The 12585-nt window shown below is 41.9% G+C and overlaps 1 protein-coding gene across 6 annotated transcripts in view; it reads left to right on the top strand.

The window, feature by feature from the left end:
* The first annotated feature begins 4177 nt into the window (after positions 1–4177).
* Positions 4178–12585, top strand: part of PPP1R21 (protein phosphatase 1 regulatory subunit 21) — a 58156-nt gene continuing 49748 nt past the window's right edge. For 2 of the 6 annotated variants that reach the window (XM_070572721.1, XM_008529209.2), the window contains exon 1: positions 4178–4434. In XM_070572721.1, the coding sequence (XP_070428822.1) occupies positions 4378–4434 (57 nt within the window). In that variant the 5' untranslated portion in view covers positions 4178–4377. Of the gene's footprint in view, positions 4435–4502; positions 4760–12585 lie in introns of those variants that run through there. The other 4 variants (XM_070572725.1, XM_070572724.1, XM_070572723.1 and 1 more) reach the window with 4 other exon arrangements.

Here is a 12585-nt window from a genome sequence, read left to right as displayed (position 1 = left end):
TTCTGGTAAATTCCCCCTTTGAGTCCAGGCTAGTTTGAGTACAGTTTCTGTCACCTGCCACTGAAAAAGGAATCCTAAAGCAGTATGCTCTTAAATGCTTTAATGGTCACTACAGCACTTGCACATTTACAATATTCCAAGCAACCTTCATTTACAGCATCCCCGCAAGTTTACTACGTTTACAGGTTGGGAACCATTGCTGGCAAGCATATGAGATAATTGAGATTTTAAAAATGTTGTTATTGTGAAATGTAATACCATACAGAGAAAATATTTGCCAACCATATATCTGATCAGGGGTTAATATCCAAAACATGTAAAGAACTCAGACATCCTAACAACAACAAAAAACTAACAACCCAATTAAAAAATGGGCAAAAGATCTGAATAGACATTTTTCCAAAGAAGATATACAGATGGCCAACAGGCAAATGAAAAGATGTTCGACATCACTAATTATTAGGGACATGCAAATCAAAACTACAATGAGATATCACCTTACGCCCGTCCGAATGGCTATAATGAACAAGATAAGAAATAACAAATGTTGCAGAGGATGTGGAGAAAAGCGAACTCTCATACACCGCTGGTGTGAGTTCAAACTGGTGCAGCCACTATGGAAAACAGGATGGAGATTCCTCAAAAAATTGAGAAAAGAACTACCATAGGGTCCAGCTATTCCACTGCTGGGTATCTATCCAAAGAATATGAAAACACGAATGTGTAAAGATATATGAACCCCTATGTTAACTGCAGCATTATTCACAATAGCCAAGACTTGGAAGCAACCTAGGTGTCCATCAAGGGATGAATGGATAAAGAAGATGTGGTATATATACACAATGGAATACTACCATAAAAAAAGATGAAATCTTGCTATTTGCAACATGGATGGACCCTGATAGTATTATGCTAACTAAAATAAGTCAGAGGGAGAAAATCAAATACCACATGATCTCACTCATAAATAGAAGATAAAAACAACAAATACATAGAGACAGAGACTGGACTGGTGGTTACCAGGGGGGAAGGGGAGAGGGAGGGAGGCAAAAAGAGTGCTTAGGCACCTGTGTATGGTGATGGATGGTAAGTAGTCTTTGAGCGGTGAACATGATGTAATCCACATAGAAATTGAATTATAATGATGTACACCTGAAATTTATATAATGCTATAAACCAATGTTACCTCAATTAAAAAAAAATTCACAATGTCAACCACTTACCTTCAAATGGTACCAAAAAGAAATATAGATATAGATATGGGATATATATTCATATATTCATTATACATATAAAACCTAGGTAAATGTATGTGACTATTCACTATGCTATCTTTCCAAATTTTCTGTATTTGAATAATTTTATAACAAAATGTTAAGGAAAAAGTGTAAAAAAATAAAAAAGAAAAAGAAATGTAACACCATACAAAAAAGTACACAAAACAAAAATGTACCTCACAAGGAATTATCACAAAGTTAACACCTGTGCAAATATCACACAGAAACAGACTATCACTAACACCCCAGAAGCCCATCTCATGCCCCCTCCCAGTAGTTACCATCCTCTTCCCCCTGCAAAGGAATAAAGCTCCTGACTTTCATTATCATTTCCTTATTCTTCTAGTCTCATTACTCAAGCATGCATCCCTGAATCTTATAGTTGAATTCTGCCATTTTTTCAATGTTATATAAATGAAGTCATACAGTATAATTTTGGGGGGAGCTGGCTTCTTTTGTTCTGGATTATTTTTTGAGATTCATTCACCTAGCAGTTAACTGTAGCCATTGTTCAGTTCTTTTCATTGCTGTTTAATATTTCATAATAATATTTTCATTGCACATGTTTAATAAAAATTTACAACCATTCATCTATCTATTCCATTGATAGACTTTTTTTGGCTATTATGAATACTACTGCTATGAATATTCTTGGTGAACACATGCACACATTTTTTTTTGAGTATATACATTAAAAACACTAGATCATGAATATGTATCTTTTTAGGTGGGTAGATAATACCAAATTCTTTTCCTAAATGACTGTTGCAGTTTTACCTTCCTACCAGCATTTTATGAGAGTTTTTCTTGTTCCATAAATCCTAACACGTCAGTCTTTTAAATTGTAGCCATTTGTGTGGGTGTGCATTGTATCTCACTGTGGTTTTAAGTTCACTTCCTCCTGATTACTAATGAAACTGAACACCCTTTCTCACGTTTAATGGCCGTTTGTATATCCTATTTTGTGAAGTGCCTGTTGATGTTTCTTGCCCATTTTCCTATAAGGTTGCTGGTCTTTTTCCTTATTGATTTCTAAGAGCTCTTTATATATTTAGACAAGAGACCTCTGTTGGATGTATGTTACAAACATCTTCTTCCACTCTGTGGCTTGCCTTTTCACCCACTTAATGGTGTCTTTTGAGGAAGAGATTCTTAACTGTAATGTATTCAGACTTATCAGTTGGGATTTGAAAACAATGCATCTGACAGAACAACTAGATTTAAGCAGTGGAAATAGAAATTTCTCAATTCAGTGAAATGAACTTACACAGGCTCTCTAGCCTAAGTTGCACATTCTTTCTTTGGAATGCTATTTCTGAGATGGCATTTTATTTTTAAATAATTGAAAATTCCATTGTTACAAATTACAGAAACACAATATTTAATTCTGCCGCTTGGTGGTGCCATGGAAAACTAATAATAATAATTTTAAAAACTATTGTTCTGGAAATTTGCTGGACAGTAGGACTTGGCTATTAGCAAATTGAAAAATATAAACAACAGTTTAAAAAGTTTGTAATTCTCTTACATATTACAACGGCTGAAAAATACACACAGGCTCAGCCTTTCACTATAAAATCCCAGGTTTACTCATAGCCAAACAAGAAACTAGGATAGCACAGACAGTTTTTTTAATCATGGGAAATTTCAAGCATTGTAAAATGCCAATATAACTAACATCCTTGTACCTACTCCCTAGATATAAATGTTAACATCCTCTGTCATATTTACTTTTAAAAATTAAATAAAGTTTATGCTCCTTTGTTCTCCTTTTCATTCCTCTTTCTCCTTTTCTCACTAGAGGCAACCACTATCCAGAATTTGATGTGTATCTTTCCAGTTCTTGTTTCTCTATTTTTAGTACATATTCATGTGTCCATGAGCAATACAAGTGTTGCTTCGTATTTTTTAAATGTTATCTTTTCATGCTATAGTATACTGCTATTTGCGTTTTACATTTAACATAGTGTTTTGCCATGTTGATAAACATAGATATATGCAGATCTATAAGGATCTAGGTCATTTAACTACTGTGTAGTAATTTATTCTTTCCTCAGTCAGTGAACACTTCAATGTTGCAATAAATGCAACGCCTAGAACCATAACATATAATAGGTCCTCAAAAAATACTTAATGAACGAGAGGAGGCAAGCTTTTAATTCAAGCAAAAGCAGCATAAAATATCACAGGCAGACTATTTTTTGCTTCAGTTCTGCAGTTATTTGTCGTTAACGTCCACCCTATCTGCATGCACGGCAGCAGTCATGCCCTGAAATTTCCTAACGGTTTTTTACCCAATCCACTGAAAATGGCTCTGAGGCGGTGTGCGTACAGGGGCAGCGGTGGGCGGATGGAGTGGGTTGAGAATGGACACAAAGAAATCTTAATGTCAAAATATAAGACAATGAAGGTTTGTCTGGTCTGGAACAGAGGAGGGTGGCAGCAGGAAGAGTTATAAATTTAGCGGAGGTCTGAGAGTTTACAACACAGGACATGTCCGGTCCTACCACATCCGGATGACAAGATAGCGGAATATTGAGGTCTTTCGGTGCGCATTCTGAAAGACGTTACCATCAAACGCCAGACAGTTACCATGGGAACGAGCGGGGCGGGGGGGAGAGAGTCGGCCAGAATTCTTAATGTGCTTAGAATGTTTCTTCTTCCGGTCCTCTGCTCCTCGCAACCACCACCCCTCTCCTCAGGCCCCCGCCCATTCTGTGGGCTTTCATCATTCTCTTCCCGTTTTCATTCTCTCCTTCTCCGTTCTAGGTCGCCATCTTGGACCATGCGTCAAGATGGCGCCCCCGGTCGCAGCGGCAGAATCCAGGAACGCCAGCAAGACTGCGCGCGCACGTGCTCGGGCGCAGGAGGGTGGGGCAGGGACGTCAAGACGTTGCCCCGCCCCCGGTGGTCGCTCCGCCCCTGGTCCCACTCCGCCTTCCTCGCACCGGGTGAACCCGGAAGTGGAGGAGGAGGCGCGGCGGCGGTGGCCAAGCGGGCAGGCGCTGGCGGAGCCGTGCCCGGAGCGTGTCTGGGGTTGGGGGCGGGGGGTGGGGCTGAGCGGCCTGGGCAGCCTGGCCTGGACGGGGAGGGGGAGGCCATGGCCTCGGCAGAGTTGCAGGGGAAGTACCAGAAGCTGGCTCAGGAGTACTCGAAGGTACCCATCGTGGGCGGGGAGTCGGGGGTCCCCGGCCCTGCGGCCTCGGGTTGCCTTGGCAGCGACTTGTCGCTACGGAGGGGGACAGCGGAGAGGGCATGCGACCGCGCCCCTCCTCTCTCCTCCGCCTCCTCTGTCCACCATTACCGTGCCTCCACCTGCAGCTCCCAGGAGATGGGGCCGGGCGGTGTCTGGGTCCGTGTGCGTTTCTGCGGGAGGGAGCAGCAGTTTGTTTCTTCCTTCTCACTGAACCAGCATGCTTGGGACTGGGATGTCAGAAATCCTGGCTTCTGCCTCTGGTGCTGGTGGGGAGAGGAAGAGAAAGGTGAGGACCACTCCTCCACTCTTGCCTCCTCAGTTTTCCCAGCCGAGTGATGGGGAAGATCAAGCTTTCTCCCTCCGAACGGGGATGATATGAGGATAAAGAGATACATCTTTCACTTCGGGAGGGTAAATAGAGTCCTGCGTGCAAACTGCTTCACCGGGGATGGGTGGTTACGAATGTATTCAGTGCTCTGGCGAGATGTTGTCTGGAAATGTTTTTGAAAGCTTGAGTGCTGGCCTGTGTCCTTTTCTCCCTCTTTTTCTCTCCGTCACCGGGAGTTGGGCAGAGCACCCAGCAGGTGCTCAATACATGTTGAATTAAGCAAAATAGGGACCTACTCCTTTGTCGTGTCTATGGCCTCAATCTTTTAAATGATGGAACCCTTTTCTTGGAAAAGGGCGGTGCTGCTTCTGGCTAGGCTGGTTCTGCCTTAAGAATATTCTAATGAAGTATCAAAGCAGAACCTTACATCTTTGGAAATCGATTCAACAGTCATCAAGCTTAGTTTCCAATGATCTTGGCATTCGAGGGGGCAACGGGAAGACTTGGCCCCTTTTTACAGTTTGGAGAAACTGAAACATTTTTTTCTTATGATTTCATTTAACAAATATTCAGGAAGGTGAAATGAAATATTCTTTGAAAAATAAGACTTGTGCCTGAATATACACACTTCAGTCTTTTCACCATCGAGTGGGAGCCGTTTGAAATACTACGCTTATTCCAACGATGCTACCATTGGGAAAACTTCTTGCATTTCCATCTGAAATTGTCTTAAGAGCCTGTGGCACAATGTCAGTGATGGCAAGTTTTCATCCTCTGAAAGAATATTTTCTTGTTTGAAAGGGCCAGAAGTTGTTAGGAACAAATCCATATGATGAATTGGGGTGGGTGGAGGATTGGCACTACTCAAACTCGGCTCTACTATTTTTGGGTGAAAATGTTTCATGAGTGTAAAGTAAGAAGACTGATTTTCTTCTCTGGAGAGTAAACAAGTTCAGAGGGTAATTCCAAATGGCAAAGGAGAGTTCCAAAAATGTTTTGAGTAGTGACTGAATTGCTAAAATAAGTGTATAGCCTACCAGAAGTAATAAAAACTTTCAAAGATTTTATTCTTTTGCATATGTATGCTCTGTCGTTCAACAGACACTTATTATGTGCCCCCTGTGAATAGTCTGCCAGGGTCTGTTGAGTGAGGCAGAGTTCCAGCTGAAGGAGAACCCTTCAATAGAATGTTCAAACATTGCACATAATTATGATACAGTACAACAAGTGTTAGTTGAGTAGGAGCACAGGAGAGATGGAAGGTAAGAGTAGAAGTCACTTAGATTGTGGAGGAGGAAGAGGCGGGGGCCCGGCCAGTACTCCAGGCATAGGGAACAGGCTGCGTTTGCTGACAGGAAAGCATGGTAAGATACATGGCAGAGAGCGGTGAAATAGGGTTGGAGAGGTAATTTGGACTCCATCATGAACGGTTGTGGATGTCAAACAGGAAGTTAGAACTCTGTCTTTTGAGTAATGGAGACATGTCAAAAGTTTTTCAACAGGAGAGTGACATTGCTTTTAGGAAGGAAACTGGTAACTATGTGGGAACATGGATTGAAAGAGGGAAAGATTGGTGGAAAGAAGACCAGACTGTAGCTCTTAGAATAGTTTTGGGGAAAGTAATGTAGGGTTAAATAAAGTTAGTGACTGTTGAGATGGGGGGGGGCGAGATTTAGAAATTATGGTTAGAAAATATGATTTAGAATACTTCTTTTTTGAGTGCCTGGTTTGCACACAGCACTAAACTTATGAAGGATATAAGGAGTGTATGAGGCACTCATTCTTGTGTCCTGTTCATCCTGTGGGACATGATGAGTGAGGGAAGACAGAGTTGACCCTGAAGTTCTAAGGTGAGGAAACATGATTACTGCTGACAGAGGATGGCGGGCAGGAAGGTGAGCCAGTTTGGAGTGAAGGGATGTATTAAAGGTGAGATGCAATCATAGCCTTTGAGGCTTGGAAGGCATGTTAAAGTTATCTTATTCACAGAGTAGCTTGAAGTGGTACTGAGGTAATTGCTGAAAATTTCTAGTGGAGATGGTCTGGCTAAAATCAGGACAAAGGGCAGAGTTTTTGGAATAATTTCCGTATAGACAAATAGTTGAACTGTGAGAGTTAATCAGGGTAGAACACTTTAGGTAGACTCTTTGGGGAACACCTGTGGGAAGGATGTGACAGGAGGAGGAGGAGATGCTGAGGAGACTGTAGGAGGTCTGCCACACTTAAGGTTATCTCTTCTGTTGGGCCAGACCACTTTGCATCCTTTTAATTACAATTTGGTGGAAATTTCAGAACACAAGAGAACAGAAATTGGTCAGAAGATTTCATGTGCTTTTTATTCCCTATGAATTCCAGTGCCCAGCAATTTCTGGGTAAGATCTATGCCACCTTCAGCCCTGTGCCTATGGAAGCAATATTCTACCTTTTTGTTACCTTCCCTGGTACAGAAATTGTGGGCTGATGTTGAAATCCAGGTACATCTTTCTTTTTCCTTATTCAGGATACAAAGAAGAAAAATTTCCTCTAAATCTGTGGAAGGAGGCCTATATATTAAGAGAGCAGCATGCATGATCCCTGAACCAAGGACATTTGTAGAATCTTCTCGTTCTTATTTAATGCAGATCTCAGCCTGTGTTCCAGGAAGGGGTCCATTTCTTGTTAAGAACTGTGGTCGTAATCATCTTTCCTCCTGAGAAGGGGAAAAACAGTCTGAGGAGCTCCCATTAAAGAGACTGAGAGTTTAGTTAGTTAAAAGGTGAACCATGGAGGCCAAAGCGGATGAGAATTTCTGAGGCAGACAGGTTGTTGAAACATAAAGTGTTATAGGAAGGTCAGGGTAAGTGGAGATTAAGACCCTACTGGTTTGGACAATTAGCAGATCATTGGAGGCTAAGATTTCAGGGTTAATAGAGTTTGGGGGAGGGGAAAAGTGTGTAGAGGCTGCTTTTCAGAGGTTTCTGAAGTTAATAGGTAATAGATGCAAGCTACGTGAAAGAAAGCTAATCAAGTCCTCATTTACTACACTGTAGATTAAGAATCAAAGACCATTTCTTACTTGATGTTTCATCCATGGCCTGCCCTGCATCTGGTACTTTGGTATCTCATTATGGAGAGGAGAGGCGAAGAGCTCTCAGCCCTGGCTCGTTTGATTTCAGCTGCTTTCTTTGCAGGAGCCCCTGCACTCTTGCCTGGCACCATGTTAAGTGTGTATGCAAATTTCAAGTTCTAACTCTCTTCCAGATGTTTGTGGTACTCTGGGTCAGTGGTTCTCAAAGTGTGGCCCCTGGATCAGCATCATCAGCATCTGGGAACAAGTTAGAAATACAAATTCTTGTGTCTACCCCGGACTTACTCAATCTGGTGCTGGCAGTCAGACCCAGCAGTCTGTGTTGTAACAAACCCCTCTGGTGATTTGGATGCACACCAGAGTTTAAGAGCCGTTGCTCAAGGAATGGTATCGGTATAGTAGTTTTTGCTCAGATGAGGATAATCTTTTAAAAACTTTTCAAGGCCATAAAAACCAATGGGAAAGCCAAAATCCATTATTTCTTTAACAGTTTACCTTGCAGTTGATGCTTCTTTTAGTTCTGAAGGCGATTGCCTTTGGGAACCTTCAGACTTTATACTCTTGGTGTAGAGCTATTCATACTGGGAAAGGGTCAGTTCTGCCTCTGTGTGTTTGCTTTCCAGATAGCAGGGCCAGGCAGAACCTGATTAATTCCACCCTCACCCCCCAAGGGAAACAGACTCTGGAGCTGGATTGGATTAAAATCGATTATCAGTTTTTTTTACCTTGATGTGTAGGGTTGACTGCTACAGTTGGTTTGGAAAATGGCTTTGTCTTCAGGGCTATCCAATGGAACTTTCCATGAGAATGAAAATATTCTCTGTCTGTGCTGTCCAGCAGGGTAACCACTAGCCATGTGGGGCTGTTGAGCATTTGAAATGTGGCTAGCGTGACTGAGGAGCTGAATTTTAAATTGTATTCATTTTAAATAATTTAAGTTTAAATAGGCGTATGTGGCTGTTGGCTGCTGTGTTGAACAGTGCTACTTTATCCTCTAGACCACTGCAGCACAAAAGTCAATTTTTTTTTTCTCACCTGAAACCTTTGTTAAACTGCGGATTCTGGTTCAGTGGGTCTGGGGTGCGGCCTCAGATTCTGCTCCCAGGTGATGCTGTTGCAGCTGTGTGCAGACCACTCTTTGGCTAGCAAGGCCTTGGAAAGACAAAGGGTGTCCTGCTCTTCCTCTTTAATTCAACTGACTAAGCCATCCAGTCACTCATGAGGCAGCTGGACTGCAAGGGTCGGGGTGGGGGGGCGGCGGTTTGTCCTAATGATTTTCCCCGAGTAGGAGTGGGAGAGAGGGTTCCATTTGAGGGCAGGTCTGAGAGGAGAAGGCTTTTTCCCTGCCTCGGTGACAAAATAACCCCACGTAGCACTAGATAGCTGACAGATACTTCATCCCTTTCAAGGCTGAGGAACAAGTAGGTAGAGAGAAAGATTAAGTGGTTTTCCCAGCACTTTAGAATACTTAAAATGTTAGAACTGGAAGAAGTTTTAGGGATCATGCAGGCCAGAGATACTGAAGCTGGGATCTGCACATGGTCTGCAGATGACTTCAGTACTCTGAAGCTTCCATCAGGGTTTTGGTGAGGCTTAGGGATGGGCTTCGGGTGGTCTGTTGCACACATTACTGTGTAATGAAGAAAAGCTATGTGTTTAAAGATTTGTTTTACAGGGTTGCAAAACATGTGTCAATGTCAGAATGTCCATTGCATGAAAACAGCTATGTAAGAGTGGTTCTAACACAGACGATTGTTGAGGATGGGATGAGAAAACTCATATAGGTGACTCATCTCTCTTTCCCCACAAACTCTTCCGAGTTTGTGATTGAAGGTAGTAAATCCCTAATCTTGGGCCAAATAGTCTATCACAGTTTGTCAGAGTGGCGTGAGAGAGATCATAGTTGGCTCGCCACCGCTCTCTCTATCCACAACTTTGTGATAGGCCTGACTGAGGGGCTGTTTCAGAACCAGAGTTACATAGAGCAGGTCTGGACACTGGTCATAGAGAGTTAGACTCAGGGCTTGGAGGATCCTTGGTGTCCAAAAGGACCATGAGGTTCAAACCATTTGGAGGAGGGTCTGAGAGAGGGACTGTTAAAGTAATGACAGTCTCTTAGATAGTTGTATAATGCGTTACATTTAAACACCTTTTATATACAGTATTTAATTTGATTAATTAACTACAAATTTAATAAGTGCCTTCTTTATCCATAGCATTGATCTTTCATCGTAAGCAGGAGCTACAAGGAAGTATACTGTTGTCTCTACCTTGAAGGACAGTTTAGTTGGCAGGTGGGAGATGAGTATAGAAATCATAATCATAAATCATACATAAATTAGTCATTGTAAAATTCACTACTTTAAAAAGTGTAAGTAAAACCGAACAGTTTAATAAGAGATGTCTTGTTACTAGTAGGTGCCAAAGGATCTTAGGGACAAGCTCACAGTGCATCACAGGGAGTAGTTAGGAAAGATTTATGCAGACAGTAGGACCAGAGGTAGGAAGGAGGCTCCTAGAAGAACAGCTGTGATTTGGGTGGTCAAAATGGGGAAGAGCTGTGCTTTCAAAGTAAGGGTAAGTCTAATCAGAAGATTCCAAGACAATGAAAAATGGGGTTTAAATGGACTAAGAGGGCTTCAGAGTTGGGATTCAGACGTGCTGTTCCTCTACTGAATGGAATAGAAGAGCTTGGTGCCCAGCTGCTGGAAATAGGCTATGTTGTCTTCTGGAGACTTTTTCTGTCCTAATGGAGACTTCAGGGCAATGGTTTCTCAGTTATGTCCGTGTGCATCAGAGTCTCCGTACTTGTCTCCTAGAGGCACTAGTGACCATCTGGTGACCTCATAGCTATTTAAAATAGAAACACTGTGCATTGCCTCCTCTCTGTGGTGAATGCTGGTGAGAAGGATAGATTCTAAAGACCAGACTGATCACAGCAGTGTCAGCATTTGACAAGCTGTTGGTTCAGTAACACAGACGTGTGGCCGTAGAGATGCTGAAATGCAGGAAAATGCCAAATGCCACAAAGTGTAGTTAATATGGCAATGGAATATGCCGAGCTTATCATTGTCATCCTGTTTTACCTACTAAATCATAGGAAAGTATTTTAGATAAATATTTCTAAAAGAGCTTCATTTTCTGTTAAGCAGTTTCATTGAAACCATGTTTGAATTATCAGTTTAGCAAACAGTATTTTCCAAAAGAAAATTCAAATCAGTTTTCATTATAATCAAGTTCCAAACAGCAGTAATTTGAAAGTTTTGTTTTGCTTTTTTTAAAACTATAGGCATTTTATTTATTTATTTATTTTTCGGTGAGGAAGATTGGCCATGAGCTAACATCTGTGCCAATCGTACTCTATTTTGTATGTGGAATGCCGCCACAGCCTGACTTGATGAGTGGTATGTAGGTCCATGCCCGGGATCCGAACCCCTGAACCCTGGGCCGCCGAAGCAGAGCCCTTGAACTTAACCACTGTGCCACTGGGCCAGCCCCTTGTTGTGCTTTTTAACAAAGTAGGCTGTTCAGTTTGTTTTAAAGTGGCTTTTAAGTGTGCCTTAGAAATGAAAGGTGAGGTTCTTTTTTTTTTAAATCGCTGTGGTTCTGGTCCTACAGAAAAGTACCAGTTCAGCAGATTTCAAGCTTTATCCCCATTGAAGCAGTCATTAGGAGCTTCTAAATTCCACACAAAGAAGACATGTAAGATCGTAGATTGGCAGTGTTTTCTTTTCTTTGAGGAAGATAGCCCTGAACTAACATCTGCCGCCAATCCTCCTCTTTTTTCTGAGGAAGTTTGGCCCTGAGCTAACATCTGTGGCCATCTTCCTCTATTTTATATGTGGGATGCCTGCCACAGCATGGCCTGATAAGTGGTGCATAGGTCTGCGCCTGGGATCCAAACTGGTGAACCCTGGGCCACTGAAGTGGAACGTGCGAACTTAACTGCTACGCCACGGGGCTGGCCCAAGATCATAGATCAAAGTTAGGATGGGGTATGAGATGAAACCCAAAGATGAAGTAGTATGGCTGTCTTTTGGCTATATGGGTTTGAAAGTATTTATTGAATTCTGTTACCTAGGGTAGCATGTTATTCGGGAATATGTTGATAATGATTAAAAAGTAGAATACTGCATGATGAAAGTCAACGTTAAGTGATATTTCTCTCTTCTGAAATTCTAGGGCAGAGGTCCCCAAACTTTTTCTGTAACGAGCCTAATAGTAAATGTTTTAAGCAGGGGGCCATACGGTTCCTGTTGCAACTACTTGTCTCTGTCATTGTAGCTCAAAAGCAACCATAGACAACATGTAATGAATGAATGTGGCTGTGTTCAGTAAAACTTTAAAATAGGTAGCAGGCCAATTTGGCCCACCAGCCTTGGTTTGCCAGCCCTTGTTCTAGAGAGTTTAATGTCAATACTACATTTTTTTTTAATAGGAAATACTAGCATTGCTAGGTATCTTTTATCTTCCCTTTTAAATTGTAAGTTCTTTGAAAACAGGGCCCACTTCTTTTACTTCTTTCTCTCCTACGTATCATTTAGCACAATGCCTTACACCAGGTAAACTATAAGAAATGTTATCTGTTGTCCCTTTGGTTCTTTTCTAGTAATAGGAGCTCTGTTTCCACTGGTGGAGCACTTTATGGTTTAGAAAGTGCTTTGACATAGATTTCTTCTCTGATTCTCACGGCAACCTCAGAAGAAGGAAGATAGCG

This window comes from Equus przewalskii, chromosome 14 (assembly GCF_037783145.1).
Source record: "Equus przewalskii isolate Varuska chromosome 14, EquPr2, whole genome shotgun sequence".
In the NCBI taxonomy this organism is placed as follows: domain Eukaryota; kingdom Metazoa; phylum Chordata; class Mammalia; order Perissodactyla; family Equidae; genus Equus; species Equus przewalskii.
The sequence above is the reverse complement of the archived record's forward strand: the minus strand, read 5'-3'. Positions and strand labels throughout refer to the sequence as shown.